The sequence below is a fragment of the Sinohyriopsis cumingii genome, chromosome 3 (genome assembly GCF_028554795.1).
Source record: "Sinohyriopsis cumingii isolate HCF-2022 chromosome 3, ASM2855479v2, whole genome shotgun sequence".
NCBI classification, from domain to species: Eukaryota; Metazoa; Mollusca; class Bivalvia; order Unionida; family Unionidae; genus Sinohyriopsis; species Sinohyriopsis cumingii.
In genome coordinates, this window is record NC_142963.1 from 79,057,640 (window position 1) to 79,080,468 (window position 22,829).

The window sequence follows — 22,829 nt, forward strand, 5'->3', positions numbered from 1 at the left end:
AGTTCAGGAGTACTGTGAATTCACCTTATCTGTGGGATACTGATTTTTCATGGTGAGTACTACAATTTGTGCCTGAAATAACATAAGTATAAAACTTATGTGTGAATGATGGATGTTCAGATGGACATATGGATTAACAAGGGTAATGCAATATGCACCTACTATAGTCATGGTGTGGCATGAAAATAATATGCAGATGAACTGAGAGAAAAATGGAAATTCCATGCATTATTTCCTGTCATTGACTGGCACATAAAGATTTGAAAGATTGCCTGTGGCTTGACCAATGGTCAAAATTATCTTTAGGAATAATTACCTAATATTTCCATAAGGTGCCCTTCAAAGTAGAAATAAACTTAGTACAAATCACATGATACACCCAATAGAGACTAGAAGCCTGAACCATGTGTTTCAAAGTTTACAGCCAGTTGTTTTGCTGTCTAACTTATAAAATGGAAGCAAAACACATTTATAGCACAAGGGTGTGAGTATACATGTTCAGCCTCTGCATTTACTTGAAGCATACCCCTCATCCTTCACAAATGCTTGAATGAGGGGACCATTTTCCTATTAACAGGCAGTATAAAATATATGAAAGAAAAAATATAAATCAAAATATGTGCTAACTATTTTAAGAATTATAACATGCATTTAAAATAACTTCAGCAGATACTGACCTTCATTTTCCCATTAAAGAGCAAATCAATGGTACCCTTGGCATCTTCTGCAGCATGGACTGTGACATCTGCCGGTTTTACAGAAATCAATTGTTTTTTCTGATTGAAAAACTGTATCTCAGTCAAGCCCAGCCGCATGTGATGGCCCCAATTGGACAACAGTTTGATATGAACAACTATTATATTTGGGTCATCTTCCTTTGTGGCTGCTGATTTTAGCTGTGGAAGAGAGAAGTGAAAATATGTTACAATGCAGTCATTCCATTTTGTAGGGTATGAATAAAAGTCTTTCCTGGATTAAAATCCCAATGAATCTCAAATTAGAAGAATAGGAAATTCATGTTTATCAAAGACTTCTCTATGAATTGATAAATCCTCAAGCTCCAACTATCTACCACCAACTGTCAGTAAATTATAGTATGTTTGTCAGTAGTGATCAAGATATTTTACCTAGTCTTGTGATATATCCATGTCATTCAACATGTTGTCTTTTGTGGTATAAAATGTATACCTAAATTCAAAAGCAGACTGTACAACATATGTTCTGATCTGCTATCACATTACGTTATGACAAACACACTGCATCCGCCTCATATGCTGGAGGTCATGGGTTTCAACCCTGGCCAAGTCATACCAAAGACTTGTACAAATGGTACTAACAGCTGCCTCGCTAGGCGTGCAGCATTAAGAGGTTATTCTCAGGACTGGTTTGCCTGGTGTCAGGATAATGTGATTAGGTGGGACATCATGCTACATGTCTGCATGTCAGACATCACTAAAAACTGCAACACTGCAGACATCATTGCGATATGACTGAACATTTTTTAAAGCCATGTTAAAAATCCAAATCACACACAAATACGTTATGACAGATCAGGGTCTACGCTGAAATTTTAAGTATACTATGGAATATGTTCTGATCTGCTAGCACACAGTATGTTATGGCAGTTCTAGGTCTAAACTGAAATCTTAAACTGACTATAGAATATGTTCCAATCTGCTAGCACACATTATGTTATGGCAGTTCTAGGTCTAAATTGAAATCTTAAACAGACTATAGAATATATTCTAATCTGCTAGCACACATTATGTTATGGCAGTTATAGGTCTAAACTGAAATCTTAAACAGACTATGGAATATGTTCTGATATGCTAGCACACATTATATTATGGCAGTTCTAGGTCTAAATTGAAATCTTAAACAGACTACAGAATATATTCTAATCTGCTAGCACACAGTATGTTATGGCAGTTATAGGTCTAAATTGAAATCTTAAACAGACTATAGAATATGTTCTAATCTGCTAGCACACATTATGTTATGGCAGTTCTAGGTCTAAACTGAAATCTTAAACAGACTATGGAATATGTTCTGATATGCTAGCACACATTATGTTATGGCAGTTCTAGGTCTAAATTGAAATCTTAAACAGACTATAGAATATGTTCTAATCCGCTAGCACACATTATGTTATGGCAGTTATAGGTCTAAACTGAAATCTTAAACAGACTATGGCTATGGAATATGTTCTGATATGCTAACACACATTATGTTATGGCAGTTCTAAGTCTAAACTGAAATCTTGAACAGACTATGACAATAGATTATGTTCTGATCTGCTGGCACACATTATGTTATGGCAGTTGTAGGTCTAAATTGAGATCTTAAACAGACTGGAGTATGTTCTGATATGCTAGCACACATTATGTTATGGCAGTTCTAGGTCTAAATTGAAATCTTAAACAGACTGGAATATGTTCTGATATGCTAGCACACATTATGTTATGGCAGTTCTAGGTCTAAATTGAAATCTTAAACAGATTATGGAATATGTTCTGATCTGCTGGCACAGAATATTACAGCAGATCTGGATCTACAATGAAATCGTATATAAAATGTACTGCATATACCCTGATCTGCTAGCACAGTATGTTATGGCATATCTGGGTCTACAATGAAATCTTACACTGAATGCACAGTAAATACTCTTGATCTGATGGCACAGTATATTACAGTAGATTTGATCAACAATGAACTCCTATCATATATACTCTCGTATAAGCCGAAAAATTTAGGAAAAAAATAAGGCCTGGAAGAAGGGGGGGGGCAGCTTATCTGTGGGCCAAGGTCCAAGTCTGAAATCTTTAACGCTTTTTTCCCTCGATTTCCAGTATTTATTGTTTCTGTCGATCGCCAAAGACGAGAACACATGCCTAATGATGCCACATGGCTCATAAGATTTGTGCTGTCATGAAGTGAAACAAATATTTTTTTTCTAACTTAAGTGGTAGGATAGTGAATGAAAAACATGTTTTAACGTACTTGACGTCTATTTGACAGATGTCCAGCCAAAAGAAAATGCAGCCATACGTGTTATTTGAGCCATGGTGGTACGTGTATTTTCCAAAAGAACCGCCATATTAGTAATCTCCAGTCAAGTATTTAACCCTCAGCTAATCAGTAATCATTAAACTCTACGGTATTGTACAAATGCATGCTAGCTTATTTCAGTGTAAATATGAAAAGAATCTATGTAAAAAAATAAAAGAATTACGATACTGAAGGTATATACGACAAACATTTTGATTGAGAGTAGAAATACATGTACGATAGTCTTAAAGGAACAATAGCGAGAGGCTCCATAGCGGTTTGTTGCGCGCACGCTTAGGAAGGGTAAATAACAGGGCAATATACGAGTCAGCGTGAATAACTGTAAAACAATATAATTTGTGGGATTTCTTTCACAGGTGTTTTAGAAGTAATCGGCAGCCACAGTTTATATAATACTGTTGTTCACTTGTTTGTAAAGCAAAGTGGTTTGTTAGAGGTAGAGTGTTGTACAATAGCTACCATATGCTTAATCTGTGGTAAATGCCTTGGGGATAATAGGTTTGTTTTGTTGCACAATGCCAATGACTTTACTAATACATGCCGACTCTCAGATGTATTGTTTAATGAGATTTGGTAGTGGACATGGTTTCTGCTCAAAGTTATAAACTGTCACAATACTTGAATAATGTCCACGTTGAAACCAACCAAATTTTGATCAACTGAATCACACTATCGGATGACCATGATGACAATGACGACGTATATGATGAAAGCACGCCTGTAACAGAAGCCGAGTTTTGTGAACTGTTTGGCGAGTCTGATACAGAGCCAGATTTTGAAGGATTCTAAAAGTGATAGAACTTTTATAATTCATGATTTTAGAATGAGGATAAATTAAATTTCCATTAAGACTTAACACTTTAGAATTGTTTTTATTTCAACATATAAATTAGCTTTCTTACTTTCATTTTATTTAATAATGTGATTTGTCTAAATAAATGTATTCAGAACTCACTTTGTGCATCTTGTGATGTACCGGTAGTCTAGAAATTATGGGTCGGCTTATACACGTGTCATGCACTTTATAACAGTTTTACCAATTCAGTTTGGGGGGGGGGGGCTTATATGCGAACGGGCTTATACGCGAGTATATACGGTATATATAATGTGCACTGAAATCAAAAGTAAACAGTACAGCATATACTGTGATCTGCTATCTGATCTGGACAGCAATCTTGTATCAAGGGAGACAGAGTATGAAGTCTCAGGTCAGGACACAGAGGTCAGATGAATTGGTCTTTCCTCCATTTATGGAGGTAGATCACTATCAGTCAGAAACTAAAAGGGATACTCTCACAAAAAGCTGATCCTTCCAGGCATGAAAGATATCGATTATGGTCTTCATTTCATCCTTCCAGGCATGAAAGATATTGATTATGGCCTTCATTTCATCCTTCCAGGCATGAAAGATATTGATTATGGCCTTCATTTTCATCCTTCCAGGCATGAAAGATATTGAGTATGGCCTTCATTTCCATCCTTCCAGGCATGAAAGATATTGATTATGACCTTCATTTCATCCTTCCAGGCATGAAAGATATTGATTATGACCTTCATTTCCATCCTTCAAGGCATGAAAGATATTGATTATGGCCTTCATTTCCATCCTTCCAGGCATGAAAGATATTGATTATGGCCTGCATTTCCATCCTTCCAGGTATGAAAGATATTGATTATGGCCTTCATTTCCATCCTTCCAGGCATGAAAGATATTGATTATGGCCTTCATTTATATCCTTCCAGGCATGAAAGATATTATGGCCTGTATTTCCATCCTTCCAGGCATGAAAGATATTGATTATGGCCTGCATTTCCATCCTTCCAGGCATGAAAGATATTGATTATAGCCTTCATTTCCATCCTTCCAGGCATGAAAGATATTGATTACGGCCTGCATTTCCATCCTTCCAGGCATGAAAGATATTGATTATGGCTTTCATTTTCATCCCTCCAGGCATGAAATATATATTGATTATGGCCTTCACTTCCATCCTTCCAGGCATGAAAGATATTGATTATGGCCTGCATTTCCATCCTTCCAGGCATGAAAGATATTGATTATAGCCTTCATTTCCATCCTTCCAGGCATGAAAGATATTGATTATGGCCTGCATTTCCATCCTTCCAGGCATGAAAGATATTGATTATGGCCTGCATTTTCATCCTTCCAGGCATGAAATATATACTGATTATGGCCTTCACTTCCATCCTTCCAGGCATGAAAGATATTGATTATGGCCTGCATTTCCATCCTTCCAGGCATGAAAGATATTGATTATGGTCTTCATTTTCATCCTTCCAGGCATGAAAGATATTGATTATGACCTTCATTTTCATCCTTCCAGGCATGAAAGATATTGATTATGGCCTTCATTTTCATCCTTCCAGGCATGAAAGATATTGATTATGGCCTTCATTTTCTTCCTTCCAGGCATGAAAGATATTGATTATGGCCTGCATTTCCATCCTTCCAGGCATGAAAGATATTGATTATGACCTTTATTTCCATCCTTCCAGGCATGAAAGATATTGATTATGACATTTATTTCCATCCTTCCAGGCATGAAAGATATTGATTATGGCCTTCATTTCCATCCTTCCAGGCATGAAAGATATTGATTAATACCTTTATTTCCATCCTTCCAGGCATGAAAGATATTGATTATGACCTTTATTTCCATCCTTCCAGGCATGAAAGATATTTATTATGGCCTTCATTTCATCCTTCCAGGCATGAAATATATACCAATTATGGCCTTCATTTTCATCCTTCCAGGCATGAAAGATACTGATTATGGCCTTCATTTTCATCCTACCAGGCATGAAATATACTGATTATGGCTCTCACTTCCATCCTTCCAGGCATGAAATATATACTGATTATGACCTTTATTTCCATCCTTGCAGGCATGAAAGATATTGATTATGGCCTTCATTTTCATCCTTCCAGGCATGAAAGATATTGATTATGGCCTTCATTTTCATCCTTCCAGGCATGAAAGATATTGATTATGGCCTGCATTTCCATCCTTGCAGGCATGAAAGATATTGATTATGACCTTTACTTCCATCCTTCCAGGCATGAAAGATATTGATTATGACCTTTATTTCCATCCTTCCAGGCATGAAAGATATTGATTATGACCTTTATTTCCATCCTTCCAGGCATGAAAGATATTGATTATGACCTTTATTTCCATCCTTCCAGGCATGAAAGATATTGATTATGGCCTTCATTTTCATCCTTCCAGGCATGAAAGATATTGATTATGGCCTGCATTTCCATCCTTCCAGGCATGAAAGATATTTATTATGGCCTTCATTTTCGTCATTCCAGGCATGAAAGATACTGATTATGGCCTTTATTTCCATCCTTCCAGGCATGAAAGATACTGATTATGGCCTTCATTTCATCCTTCCAGGCATGAAATATATACTGATTATGGCCTTCATTCTCATCCTTCCAGGCATGAAAGATATTGATTATGGCCTTCATTTCCATCCTTCCAGGCATGAAAGATATTGATTATGGCCTTCATTTCCATCCTTCCAGGCATGAAAGATATTGATTATAGCCTTCATTTCCATCCTTCCAGGCATGAAAGATATTGATTATGGCCTGCATTTCCATCCTTCCAGGCATGAAAGATATTGATTATGGCTTTCATTTCCATCCTTACAGGCATGAAGGACACTTTACTAATTATACGGAAGAACTGTGAACCAGTCTAGAAATGGGTGAAGAAATAATAGAGTATTTACAGGTTTGGTGGTCCATAATTGGTTAATAATGAAAATTAAAATTTTAGGAAAAATATCTTTTGAGAGCTTATCCTGTATGTAATGTAAAAAAAATATTGACAAATTTCTACTGATGCAATTTTAGCCGTTTTACAGGCTTGACTCAGGAGTATTCAATACTGAAAGTAGCATCTGATTCATTTGGTGCAAAATCAATAACACGTGTTTCATGCACATGTATGGAAACAAAGTGCCGCGGGTCATATGGTGTTCTCCACACATAAGCTTGCACCAAGGTTAGATGTGCATGAAGAATTATAGGTGTTATTATCAGCACCCATAAATTTTAAGTTATTGAATTTTGAATATGATAGTGTTTCCATATGTTTACCATTGGAGTTGAATTAGTACCATGAGTCCTGAAAGATATTGATTATGGCCTTCATTTTCATCCTTCCAGGCATGAAATATATACTGATTACAGCCTTCATTTCCATCCTTCCAGGCATGAAAGATATTGATTATGGCCCGCATTTCCATCCTTCCAGGCAGGAAAGATATTGATTATGGCCTTCATTTCCATCCTTCCAGGCATGAAAGATATTGATTATGGCCTGCATTTCCATCCTTCCAGGCATGAAAGATATTGATTATGGCCTTCATTTTCATCCTTCCAGGCATGAAAGATATTGATTATGACCTTTATTTCCATCCTTCCAGGCATGAAAGATATTGATTATGACTTTTATTTCCATCCTTCCAGGCATGAAATATATTGATTATGGCCTTCATTTCCATCCTTCCAGGCATGAAAGATTTTGATTATGGCCTTCATTTTCATCCTTCCAGGCATGAAAGATATTGATTATGGCCTTCATTTTCATCCTTCCAGGCACGAAAGATATTGATTATGGCCTTCATTTCCATCCTTCCAGGCATGAAAGATATTGATTATGGCCTTCATTTCCATCCTTCCAGGCATGAAAGATATTGATTATGGCCTTCATTTTCATCCTTCCAGGCATGAAAGATATTGATTATGGTCTTCATTTCCATCCTTCCAGGCATGAAAGATATTGATTATGGCCTGCATTTCCATCCTTCCAGGCATGAAAGATATTGATTATGACCTTTATTTCCATCCTTCCAGGCATGAAATATATACTGATTATGGCCTTCACTTCCATCCTTCCAGGCATGAAAGATATTGATTATGACCTTTATTTCCATCCTTCCAGGCATGAAAGATATTGATTATGACCTTTATTTCCATCCTTCCAGGCACGAAAGATATTGATTATGGCCTCCATTTTCATCCTTCCAGGCATGAAAGATATTGATTATGGCCTTCATTTTCATCCTTCCAGGCATGAAAGATATTGATTATGGCCTTCATTTTCATCCTTCCAGGCATGAAATATATTGATTATGACCTTTATTTCCATCCTTCCAGGCATGAAAGATATTGATTATGACCTTTATTTTCATCCTTCCAGGCATGAAATATATATTGATTATGGCCTTCACTTCCATCCTTCCAGGCATGAAAGATATTGATTATGGTCTGCATTTTCATCCTTCCAGGCATGAAAGATATTGATTATGGCCTTCATTTTCATCCTTCCAGGCATGAAATATATATTGATTATGGCCTTCACTTCCATCCTTCCAGGCATGAAAGATATTGATTATCGCCTTCACTTCCATCCTTCCAGGCATGAAAGATATTGATTATGGCCTGCATTTCCATCCTTCCAGGCATGAAAGATATTGATTATGACCTTCATTTCCATCCTTCCAGGCATGAAAGATATTGATTATGACCTTTATTTCCATCCTTCCAGGCATGAAAGATATTGATTATGACCTTTATTTCCATCCTTCCAGGCATGAAAGATATTGATTATGACATTTATTTCCATCCTTCCAGGCATGAAAGATATTGATTATGGCCTTCATTTCCATCCTTCCAGGCATGAAATATATACTGATTATAGCCTTCACTTCCATCCTTCCAGGCATGAAAGATATTGATTATGGCCTGCATTTCCATCCTTCCAGGCATGAAAGATATTGATTATGGCCTTCATTTTCATCCTTCCAGGCATGAAATATATACTGATTATGGCCTTCACTTCCATCCTTCCAGGCATGAAAGATATTGATTATGGCCTGCATTTCCATCCTTCCAGGCATGAAAGATATTGATTATGGTCTTCATTTTCATCCTTCCAGGCATGAAAGATATTGATTATGACCTTCATTTTCATTCTTCCAGGCATGAAAGATATTGATTATGGCCTTCATTTTCATCCTTCCAGGCATGAAAGATATTGATTATGGCCTTCATTTTCTTCCTTCCAGGCATGAAAGATATTGATTATGGCCTGCATTTCCATCCTTCCAGGCATGAAAGATATTGATTATGACCTTTATTTCCATCCTTCCAGGCATGAAAGATATTGATTATGACATTTATTTCCATCCTTCCAGGCATGAAAGATATTGATTATGGCCTGCATTTCCATCCTTCCAGGCATGAAAGATATTGATTATGACATTTATTTCCATCTTTCCAATCATGAAAGATATTGATTATGGCCTTCATTTTCATCCTTCCAGGCATGAAAGATATTGATTATGGCCTTCATTTCCATCCTTCCAGGCATGAAAGATATTGATTATGGCCTTCATTTATATCCTTCCAGGCATGAAAGATATTATGGCCTGTATTTCCATCCTTCCAGGCATGAAAGATATTGATTATGGCCTGCATTTCCATCCTTCCAGGCATGAAAGATATTGATTATAGCCTTCATTTCCATCCTTCCAGGCATGAAAGATATTGATTACGGCCTGCATTTCCATCCTTCCAGGCATGAAAGATATTGATTATGGCTTTCATTTTCATCCTTCCAGGCATGAAATATATATTGATTATGGCCTTCACTTCCATCCTTCCAGGCATGAAAGATATTGATTATGGCCTGCATTTCCATCCTTCCAGGCATGAAAGATATTGATTATAGCCTTCATTTCCATCATTCCAGGCATGAAAGATATTGATTATGGCCTGCATTTCCATCCTTCCAGGCATGAAAGATATTGATTATGGCCTTCATTTTCATCCTTCCAGGCATGAAATATATACTGATTATGGCCTTCACTTCCATCCTTCCAGGCATGAAAGATATTGATTATGCCCTGCATTTTCATCCTTCCAGGCATGAAATATATATTGATTATGGCCTTCACTTCCATCCTTCCAGGCATGAAAGATATTGATTATGGTCTGCATTTTCATCCTTCCAGGCATGAAAGATATTGATTATGGCCTTCATTTTCTTCCTTCCAGGCATGAAAGATATTGATTATGGCCTGCATTTCCATCCTTCCAGGCATGAAAGATATTGATTATGACCTTTATTTCCATCCTTCCAGGCATGAAAGATATTGATTATGACATTTATTTCCATCCTTCCAGGCATGAAAGATATTGATTATGGCCTTCATTTCCATCCTTCCAGGCATGAAAGATATTGATTAATACCTTTATTTCCATCCTTCCAGGCATGAAAGATATTGATTATGACCTTTATTTCCATCCTTCCAGGCATGAAAGATATTTATTATGGCCTTCATTTCATCCTTCCAGGCATGAAATATATACTAATTATGGCCTTCATTTTCATCCTTCCAGGCATGAAAGATACTGATTATGGCCTTCATTTTCATCCTACCAGGCATGAAATATACTGATTATAGCTCTCACTTCCATCCTTCCAGGCATGAAATATATACTGATTATGACCTTTATTTCCATCCTTGCAGGCATGAAAGATATTGGTTATGGCCTTCATTTTCATCCTTCCAGGCATGAAAGATATTGATTATGGCCTTCATTTTCATCCTTCCAGGCATGAAAGATATTGATTATGGCCTGCATTTCCATCCTTGCAGGCATGAAAGATATTGATTATGACCTTTACTTCCATCCTTCCAGGCATGAAAGATATTGATTATGACCTTTATTTCCATCCTTCCAGGCATGAAAGATATTGATTATGACCTTTATTTCCATCCTTCCAGGCATGAAAGATATTGATTATGACCTTTATTTCCATCCTTCCAGGCATGAAAGATATTGATTATGGCCTTCATTTTCATCCTTCCAGGCATGAAAGATATTGATTATGGCCTGCATTTCCATCCTTCCAGGCATGAAAGATATTTATTATGGCCTTCATTTTCGTCATTCCAGGCATGAAAGATACTGATTATGGCCTTTATTTCCATCCTTCCAGGCATTAAAGATACTGATTATGGCCTTCATTTCATCCTTCCAGGCATGAAATATATACTGATTGTGGCCTTCATTTTCATCCTTCCAGGCATGAAAGATATTGATTATGGCCTTCATTTCCATCCTTCCAGGCATGAAAGATATTGATTATGGCCTTCATTTCCATCCTTCCAGGCATGAAAGATATTGATTATAGCCTTCATTTCCATCCTTCCAGGCATGAAAGATATTGATTATGGCCTGCATTTCCATCCTTCCAGGCATGAAAGATATTGATTATGGCTTTCATTTCCATCCTTACAGGCATGAAGGACACACGTTACTAATTATACGGAAGAACTGTGAACCAGTCTAGAAATGGGTGAAGAAATAATAGAGTATTTACAGGTTTGGTGGTCCATAATTGGTTAATAATGAAAATTAAAATTTTAGGAAAAATATCTTTTGAGAGCTTATCCTGTATGTAATGTAAAAAAAATATTGACAAATTTCTACTGATGCAATTTTAGCCTTTTTACAGGCTTGACTCAGGAGTATTCAATACTGAAAGTAGCATCTGATTCATTTGGTGCAAAATCAATAACACGTGTTTCATGCACATGTATGGAAACAAAGTGCCGCGGGTCATATGGTGTTCTCCACACATAAGCTTGCACCAAGGTTAGATGTGCATGAAGAATTATAGGTGTCATTATCAGCACCCATAAATTTTAAGTTATTGAATTTTGAATATGATAGTGTTTCCATATGTTTACCATTGGAGTTGAATTAGTACCATGAGTCCTGAAAGATATTGATTATGGCCTTCATTTTCATCCTTCCAGGCATGAAATATATACTGATTACAGCCTTCATTTCCATCCTTCCAGGCATGAAAGATATTGATTATGGCCCGCATTTCCATCCTTCCAGGCAGGAAAGATATTGATTATGGCCTTCATTTCCATCCTTCCAGGCATGAAAGATATTGATTATGGCCTGCATTTCCATCCTTCCAGGCATGAAAGATATTGATTATGGCCTTCATTTTCATCCTTCCAGGCATGAAAGATATTGATTATGACCTTTATTTCCATCCTTCCAGGCATGAAAGATATTGATTATGACTTTTATTTCCATCCTTCCAGGCATGAAATATATTGATTATGGCCTTCATTTTCATCCTTCCAGGCATGAGAGATTTTGATTATGGCCTTCATTTTCATCCTTCCAGGCATGAAAGATATTGATTATGGCCTTCATTTTCATCCTTCCAGGCATGAAAGATATTGATTATGGCCTTCATTTCCATCCTTCCAGGCATGAAAGATATTGATTATGGCCTTCATTTCCATCCTTCCAGGCATGAAAGATATTGATTATGGCCTTCATTTTCATCCTTCCAGGTATGAAAGATATTGATTATGGTCTTCATTTCCATCCTTCCAGGCATGAAAGATATTGATTATGGCCTGCATTTCCATCCTTCCAGGCATGAAAGATATTATGACCTTTATTTCCATCCTTCCAGGCATGAAATATATACTGATTATGGCCTTCACTTCCATCCTTCCAGGCATGAAAGATATTGATTATGACCTTTATTTCCATCCTTCCAGGCATGAAAGATATTGATTATGACCTTTATTTCCATCCTTCCAGGCATGAAAGATATTGATTATGGCCTTCATTTTCATCCTTCCAGGCATGAAAGATATTGATTATGGCCTTCATTTTCATCCTTCCAGGCATGAAAGATATTGATTATGGCCTTCATTTTCATCCTTCCAGGCATGAAATATATTGATTATGACCTTTATTTCCATCCTTCCAGGCATGAAAGATATTGATTATGACCTTTATTTTCATCCTTCCAGGCATGAAATATATATTGATTATGGCCTTCACTTCCATCCTTCCAGGCATGAAAGATATTGATTATGGTCTGCATTTTCATCCTTCCGGGCATGAAAGATATTGATTATGGCCTTCATTTTCATCCTTCCAGGCATGAAATATATATTGATTATGGCCTTCACTTCCATCCTTCCAGGCATGAAAGATATTGATTATGGCCCTCACTTCCATCCTTCCAGGCATGAAAGATATTGATTATGGCCTGCATTTCCATCCTTCCAGGCATGAAAGATATTGATTATGACCTTCATTTCCATCCTTCCAGGCATGAAAGATATTGATTATGACCTTTACTTCCATCCTTCCAGGCATGAAAGATATTGATTATGACCTTTATTTCCATCCTTCCAGGCATGAAAGATATTGATTATGACATTTATTTCCATCCTTCCAGGCATGAAAGATATTGATTATGGCCTTCATTTCCATCCTTCCAGGCATGAAATATATACTGATTATAGCCTTCACTTCCATCCTTCCAGGCATGAAAGATATTGATTATGGCCTGCATTTCCATCCTTCCAGGCATGAAAGATATTGATTATGGCCTTCATTTTCATCCTTCCAGGCATGAAATATATACTGATTATGGCCTTCACTTCCATCCTTCCAGGCATGAAAGATATTGATTATGGCCTGCATTTCCATCCTTCCAGGCATGAAAGATATTGATTATGGTCTTCATTTTCATCCCTCCAGGCATGAAAGATATTGATTATGACCTTCATTTTCATCCTTCCAGGCATGAAAGATATTGATTATGGCCTTCATTTTCATCCTTCCAGGCATGAAAGATATTGATTATGGCCTTCATTTTCTTCCTTCCAGGCATGAAAGATATTGATTATGGCCTGCATTTCCATCCTTCCAGGCATGAAAGATATTGATTATGACCTTTATTTCCATCCTTCCAGGCATGAAAGATATTGATTATGACATTTATTTCCATCCTTCCAGGCATGAAAGATATTGATTATGGACTGCATTTCCATCCTTCCAGGCATAAAAGATATTGATTATGACATTTATTTCCATCTTTCCAATCATGAAAGATTTGATTATGGCCTTCATTTTCATCCTTCCAGGCATGAAAGATATTGATTATGGCCATCATTTCCATCCTTCCAGGCATGAAAGATATTGATTATGGCCTTCATTTATATCCTTCCAGGCATGAAAGATATTATGGCCTGTATTTCCATCCTTCCAGGCATGAAAGATATTGATTATGGCCTGCATTTCCATCCTTCCAGGCATGAAAGATATTGATTATAGCCTTCATTTCCATCCTTCCAGGCATGAAAGATATTGATTACGGCCTGCATTTCCATCCTTCCAGGCATGAAAGATATTGATTATGGCTTTCATTTTCATCCTTCCAGGCATGAAATATATATTGATTATGGCCTTCACTTCAATCCTTCCAGGCATGAAAGATATTGATTATGGCCTGCATTTCCATCCTTCCAGGCATGAAAGATATTGATTATGACCTTTATTTCCATCCTTCCAGGCATGAAAGATATTGATTATGACCTTTATTTCCATCCTTCCAGGCATGAAAGATATTGATTATGACATTTATTTCCATCCTTCCAGGCATGAAAGATATTGATTATGGCCTTCATTTCCATCCTTCCAGGCATGAAATATATACTGATTATAGCCTTCACTTCCATCCTTCCAGGCATGAAAGATATTGATTATGGCCTGCATTTCCATCCTTCCAGGCATGAAAGATATTGATTATGGCCTTCATTTTCATCCTTCCAGGCATGAAAGATATTGATTATGGCCTTCATTTTCATCCTTCCAGGCATGAAAGATACTGATTACACTGGTCAACAGTGAAATCATTACTGACTTGAAAAGGCCCTAATCTGTAGTATTTTGGTGTGCCGAACACGAATATAACCATGAAAAATTTGTATTGGCTCTCGTTTTGAAGATATTCATATACCTCATTTTCTATGTTTCACTGTGTAAATTTCTCCAGTAGGACTGCAGCAACATCCGGAATAATGATGTAACATTGCATAATACCATCATGCTCACATCATCCACAGTTGATTGCATCATTTTCTGATGCAATGCAATACTAATGCCACGCGGCTGCTGAAGTAAGTTGACGTCAGCAGTGTACTATACATGTGTAGGCCTATTATACTAATGCCAGGCGGCTGCTGAAGCTGACGTAAGCAGTGTACTATATAAAGCCCAATCAGATAGGTTCAGCATTTAAAATATTTTAGACGTTGTGCGAGACAGTTCAAGCTACTGTTACATAAAACTTATTATTTTATCCATTTACGTACAATAAAGAACAGTAATGCCTCGAAAGTGTGTTAATACCGCGGACAATTTTTGCTATATTTGTGGGGAAGTGACATTTGCCAACCAGAAGAAAAGTATCAATTCTCAAGTGAAGAAGGCATATCATCTTTACTTCGGATGCAAGGTTGGTGACCAAGACAAGCCTTGGGCTCCGCATATATGCTGTGCTACATGTACAACACAGCTTTCACAGTGGTTGAATTGCAAAAGGTCATCAATGCCGTTTGCAGTCCCAATGGTGTGGAGAGAGCCAAGCAACCACCTAAATGACTGTTACTTCTGCTTGGTTCCTCCTCTTTCCGGCGGAATAACGCAGTGAAAGAAGTCAAGAATAGTCTACCCAAACATTCCGTCTGCATTGAGACCAGTTCCACATGGTGAGGGACTTCCTATTCCAGAACCTCCAGCAGAATATTCTCTTGATTCATCTGACGAAGACAAAGGTGAGTCGACCTGTTCTTCTCCTGGTCCATCAGCATGCAGTGATCCAGATTTTCACTGTGGTGCATCATCAACCCCACACAGAATAACACAGGAAGAACTAAATGACCTGATTCGTGATTTGGACTTATCAAAGAACAAGGCAGAATTGCTAGGATCAAGACTCCAACAATGGAATCTTCTAGAAGAAGATGTCACAATTACTGCATATCGAAAGCGCCACCAGCAATTGGAGCCTTTCTTCAGAAAGGAAAGTAATCTGATATTCTGTTCCGATATTGAGGGCCTCATGAATGCTTTAAAAATCACTCATGACCCACAAGAATGGAGACTATTTGTGGACTCTTCAAAACTGAGTCTCAAGGCTGTGCTTTTGCACAATGGAAACATTCTTCCATCTATTCCAGTAGCGTATGCTGTCCACATGAAAGAGACATACGATAACTTAAGGCAGCTACTGAATTCCATTGAGTATAACAAGTACAGCTGGCACCTCTGTGGTGATTTGAAGGTAGTTGCCCTTTTAATGGGACTGCAGCAAGGATATACAAAATACATGTGTTTCTTATGCGAGTGGGATAGCCGAGCAAGGGAAATGCACTACATGAGGAAGGAATGGACTCACAGGCAGAATGTAGCCATTGGAGAGAAGAATATCCAACACCCAGCTCTGGTTGAGGCTCAGAAAATCTTGCTACCACCCCTTCACATCAAACTAGGTTTGATGAAGAACTTCGTGAAAGCCATTGACCGGACTTTGCCAGCATTCCGATACCTGCATGAAAAATTCCCTCGACTCAGCGAAGCAAAGATTAAAGAGGGAGTTTTTGTGGGTCCTCAGATTCGAGAGCTTTTCAAAGATGACCGGTTCAACAACTTGCTGGAAGGTGACGCGAAACAAGCATGGAATGCTTTTCGCCTAGTTTCTACAAACTTCCTCGGAAATGTTAGGGCAGAAAACTATAAGGAACTAGTAGAAGACATGTTGATGAAGTATAAGAAACTTGGCTGCAATATGTCTCTAAAGATTCACTTCCTTCATTCCCATTTGGATTTCTTTCCTAGCAACTGTGGTATTGTTAGTGATGAACACGGCGAACGTTTTCATCAAGATATCGCAACAATGGAACAAAGATACCAGGGAAAATGGTCCACTACAATGCTGGCTGACTACTGCTGGACACTCCTCAGAGATGCTCCCGAACAGCTGTACAAGAGACAGGCGAAGAAATCTAAGATGTAGTCAATGACTTGATTTTTTATAGGTAGGCTATTACAGTTGACCTTTTACTATTGGAATGCATTTCGTTATGTAAACATTAATTTCTTGCAGATTACAAAAAAACTAGAGCCAATTTTGCAATTTGACTGTCATATTCGTGTTCAGCACATAAAAATTGATAAGAATTGACTAATTTTATTTCAGTAACATGACTTTTGTAAAAATTTGTTGTCCAGTGTTATGGCCTGCATTTCCATCCTTCCAGGCATGAAAGATATTTATTATGGCCTTCATTTTCGTCATTCCAGGCATGAAAGATACTGATTATGGCCTTTATTTCCGTCCTTCCAGGCATGAAAGATATTGATTATGGCCTTCATTTTCATCCTTCCAGGCATGAAATATATACTGATTATGGCCTTCACTTCCATACTTCCAGGCATGAAAGATATTGATTATGGCCTGCATTTCCATCCTTCCAGGCATGAAAGATATTGATTATGACCTTTATTTCCATCCTTCCAGGCATGAAAGATATTATGACATTTATTTCCATCCTTCCAGGCATGAAAGATATTGATTATGGCCTTCATTTCCATCCTTCCAGGCATGAAAGATATTGATTATGACCTTTATTTGCATCCTTCCAGGCATGAAAGATATTGATTATGGCCTTCATTTTCATCCTACCAGGCATGAAATATACTGATTATGGCTCTCGCTTCCATCCTTCCAGGCATGAAATATATACTGATTATGGCCTTCACTTCCATCCTTCCAGGCATGAAATATATCGATTATGGCCTGAATTTTCAAAAGGTTGTGTGAAGCAGGGCTACAGGTAGGCTCCCAACCAATGAACTGGTGTCTGTACAGAGAGTAGTTTCCAGTTGGAATTTTTCCCCAAGGAATCCCTGTTGTAGGCACTCTTGCTATGTTACTGATGCAGGATCTGCTTGATTTTCATTGAGATGACAACCTGATAATCTAAAGTGATAACAAAGGGGACACCACTGGGTCAGGAGGACCGTCTGCAGCAACATATGAAGAGGCAGCTGAGGTCAAGTAGATTTGCCATCAAAGAGTAAACCATACAATTGCAAAAGCTCCCTCTTGGAAAGCCACTCTTTTTTTAAATTGATTCTCTGAGCTGAACAATCTGTGCAATGTGCATGGGAGTGAGGCAAACAAGTTTGAGATGAGGCAAATATTTCCTGTCAAGATAGACAAAGTGCCAAGAGGGAAAGATATCCAACTTATCCCAATTCACAAAAAATCCAAGCTAGGAAAAATGGGAGAGAAATCTGTTCTTCTAATGCATTAAAATTGAACTTACCATATGTACGTCAAGGAGGTCATCCAGTCATGCTGCAGTTGCTGTTGATGAGGTTGATCTAACATGATGACGACACAGTCAGTAGTCTTTATGAATGCCCTTAGGCTGAAGTTAAGTTCAAACCAGAGTGCACAAAATGGGTATACACTTCCTTAAAATGTGAACTGAAGGAACCTGCATGAACCCAGATGGACAGGTATATATTAATGTACATCAGTCGAATAGAGACTGATTACACACTTGTGATAGAAAGATTTATTGACCATGCTGTCTCCATTTGGAAAATCGGTTAAATGATGCATCTGCTGAGCTGGACCAGAGATATAACCAGCTGGAGTTTTCTTTTGACAGTCTGCACCAAAAATGTCTGGAATAAAAGCCTGGAGAGTTTGGTCTGTGAACTTTCTATATTAACTGCTTGGAGCAAAGATCAGATCTCCTCCTGGAAAATTTATATCTTCTCAGGATCAGGCAAAACCTCCATCATGGAAGCAAAGGATGAAAGGGGAGGATGCAGGACGAATGAAATCTGAAGCCTGTCCAAAACAACTTGAATCACTCATTACTTTGTGGCAAAGGTCAATACAAATTGGCTTAAAATAAAGGAGTTGTTGGTAGGTGGTCAGGGTTGAGAGTCACTGATTGACGGTTATTGGGAGATTTGGGATTGGAAAAGTTTGGTTTTCTCTATCCATTATTAGCGTGCCTATGAAACTGAGGAACCTGTTGTTGAATGAGCTTCAACATTAGACAAAAATGCTGTTATGGAAAGGGTTTGGACTTCTCTCCTTCTGTCTATCCTCACATGTATGTTGTTACAGAGACTGATGAGGGTGAAAAAACTGGAGTGGGTAAGGAAAGTTGGAGAGGCTGCTCTCATGTTGCCAGCTTCTGTGCATCATCATTACATCATCAAGCAGCAGTGAAAAACCAAATGTTAACAAATATAGATCAGGTGAACAATGCACCTTAAGTGATGATGAATGGAGAAAAGCATATGATCTCAAAAAGTCCAGGTTGCATGACTCCACCAGGGAATGGACCATGTTGTAGTGTACACCTTGACAATGCAAAATGGAAATGTTGTTGTTGTTGGGTTTAAAACCATTTTTCAGCACACGCTAGGCTATGCATGGCGGCCAGTGTTAATGGTGGAGCAAAAACCAGGGAAAACCCCAGGAAGAACCACTGACCCACAAGAAGCCACTGGCAAGCTCTCGCACACACCCACATTGGCAGAATCCTAGACTCGAACCCATGCAGAGGTGAGATGGCAGGGATCCATAACGGAGAGCATTTTAGACCACTCGGCCACTTAGGGCCCCCAAAATGGAAATGTAGGTCAAGCAGTGATGATGTGGTAACCATATTTCATAAAAGTTTCATGTCCAATAAAAGATGAGGCATCAAATTTGCAAAACTGCAGGGTGGTTATTATTCACAGATTCAATGCCTTTGCCTAAGCTTAGGATCTATGCATGGTACATGTCCAAGTGGGAGAAAAAGGACACAGGCTACTCAATCACTGAAAAGGCCAAACAGTTGACAGGGTCTTGGATTATGTCAAACTGATAGTCAAAAATCTCCTTAAGTTTTACTAACAGCAGTAAAAGACAAAGGAGGGGAAAGAGGGGTTCTCATCTTCTTCATCAAGATCTATTAAGTCCTTGACCTTATGGGCATGGCTTGCAGACAACAGTTGACATCATTCAGCTAGTGATAAAAATGCAATAAATTTATTCAAATACTGATTTAAAAACTAAATTATGTACAGTGGGGTCAGAGTTGGCCTGCTGAGCAAGGTTATCCCACAGTCACTGGGTGGTGAAATGGGGTATCCTCCTCCATCACTGGCTCTATGTTCATGCATATCATATGGAGCAGAATGGAATAGCAGCATCCTTGATCATATTGCCATTTCTGTCCACATGATGCACCACCAACATCAGACTTGTCTATTAAATTAGTAGATGGACAATCAATATGATTTGTATGGCAGGATGGCTGGATGGCCATATTGATAGAAAACTGGACAGACCAGCTGTATGGGTCTCCATAAGATGCTGTATACAACAAGATGGCAAGCTGGTTTCTTGGTTGATTCATGAAAATGACTTACCTCTGATCACTAGTAGACCCACAATAGGGACCATTTTCAATTAGGACCAACTAGATATCATAAGAAATCTTCTGGTGATGGCACACGATTGAAATCATTTTTCATTTTCAGCCACAGTAACCTTGGCCTCTGAACATACAACCCAAAAATCCATAGGCTTATTCCTTATTCCAAGTGCAAGACATCCACAATGTTTAGTACAGATCTTTGATGCTGAACTAAAATTTCTCTATAGCAACCATTTTTTCTTCTTCCAATCAGTGACTGACCTTTGATATTTTCACCCTAAACTTCTTCTTTACCTTAAGCACAAGCTGGTCACAAAATTTAGTCCAGGTTTGTAAGGTAGAACTAATGTTACTGTGTGGAAACCATTTAAATTTTCTTCAGTGAATGACCTTGTCTTTTTAAAAACTTTAAATCCAGACCCCCAAATGCAAGCAATCCACAAAGTTTGGTAAATATCAATGGTATAAAACTAAGTTACTGGGCAGAAATGAAAATGGTAACATACAGGTGTATGGATATACTTACCAACGGCCCAAGATAATAACGATATATAACAATATAAAATCTCTCTTTTGGCAACCATATAAAAAGTATTTGAGTAGAGGCTTAGATACAATTTTTTTAAAGTAATGCTGAATAAACATAAAAAAGGAGTTCCCATCAACCAAGTATTTCCTACAACTTATTATCACTGCAAGATGCTCGAACACTTCAAGTTTGATCTTCATAAATGTATTTAAATTACAGTCACAGTCCAGTTGAGATCAGATGGACATATGCAAAATGACACACAGAACAAGAGTCCCTCAAAGAGACTAAAAGAATTTCCAGGAAATAAAGATAAGACCAATTTGTCTTTTTAACTGTTAAATATTAAAAGCATCTCCAATATTCTTCAGCAATAAAGAGAATTTCAAATTAAGTGCTGGTATCAGAGGTGGGGTGAGGGGTGGGACAGCAACAGAAAGATTTAAAAGGCAGCTGTCATGGTAGCCATACTGGATGAAAGACTGGTACCATTTTCATTTAGGATGAACCAGACATCATAAGAAGCATTCGAATGAAAACCCCATGTCAGTAGGACTTTTCTTTCTGAAGTAATGACAAGATTTTCAAGATGGCTGCTGTGCTGGCCATATTGGATGACAGATTCGTACCATTTTCATTTAGAACCAACTAGACATTATAAGAAGTCTTTTGGTGAAAATCCCATGTTAAAATGATCATCCATTCTGGAGGTGTGGCAAACAAACAAGCTTTTCAAGATGGCTGCTGTGCTGGCCATATTGGATGTTCAAGCAGCATCATTTCTGTTTAAGACCTACTAGATCCTGGGATGAATAAGTGTTGTGTAAAGTTTCATGGCAAATTTCCCAGTAGTTTAGGAGGAGTAGCAAAAACAAATTGTGCTAAAGGATGGCTGGACGAAAGACCATCCCATAAGATATTCTGGTCTGTGACCAGTGAACCTAAAAATGGAGTGCTACTATACAGTAAACCTTACTATGTGACCACCTTCCAAAAGAGACCACCCTTACCAGTCCTTGAAATTTCCTATATAATTTGTCTGCATATAGAACTACTTGTTCAGCACAAACAATAACTACCATTTTTTTCCTGTGGACTATCATTTACTATAAAGAGCAAAAAATGATTTAAGGGGTCAATGTCCTAATTATCCCTTATCTGAATTTATCACAAGCACTTTAAAATACATAATCTCTTTATTTCTTTCTTTCTCCCTATCCATATCTATATATGCTTCTTCATTTCTTTAAAATGCAATTACATTACTCCTATATGTAAATGAAGACCACCTGTCTATAAAGAGCGATTTTGAGTACTCTCCCTTGAGATATCATTCAACACAGGACTGTCAATCTCATATCTTGTCGTATTAAATCAGGATGATCAACATCTGACTGTAGATGAACACATCAATAATTGTTGATCATTACCTTGAGGTTATTAGTGGACATTCTAGACACAGGAACTGTAGCTTTTACTGGCTCTTTAACTGACTTCATCTCTTGAGACAATTTGTTAGAACTCTTTACATCATCAACCACAGACTCTTCCAGCTTTCCCAACATTTTCACAAGACGACACTGATGTCTATAAATGAAAAAAACAATATCTTAAGTCACTATGATGTTTACATCAAAGTAGTAAACTTAGAAAATCTGTAACATTTATTTTTGTAAACTGGGCATATTAATGGCACATACTTTTTTTTATCAATATACAGTAAATTGACTGTTTTGACAGAATACCAATATTCATGAATTCTGTGATTGCTACAAACCATGAAATCTCAAATTAACATGACATTGCTACATATTAAACACCCATCAGAGGG

The 22,829-nt window shown here is 37.7% G+C and overlaps 1 protein-coding gene across 2 annotated transcripts in view; it reads right to left on the reverse strand.

Moving 5' to 3' along the window:
• The window catches only part of LOC149803166 (katanin-interacting protein-like), a 225,754-nt gene that overhangs the window by 120,840 nt on the left and 82,085 nt on the right, over positions 1–22,829 (reverse strand). For both annotated transcript variants that reach the window (XM_089952787.1, XM_089952785.1), the window contains exons 13-14: positions 22,429–22,585; positions 678–896 (exon numbers count right to left, since the gene is read on the reverse strand). In XM_089952787.1, coding sequence (XP_089808913.1) covers positions 678–896; positions 22,429–22,585 — 376 coding nt within the window. The remainder of the gene's footprint in view (positions 1–677; positions 897–22,428; positions 22,586–22,829) is intronic.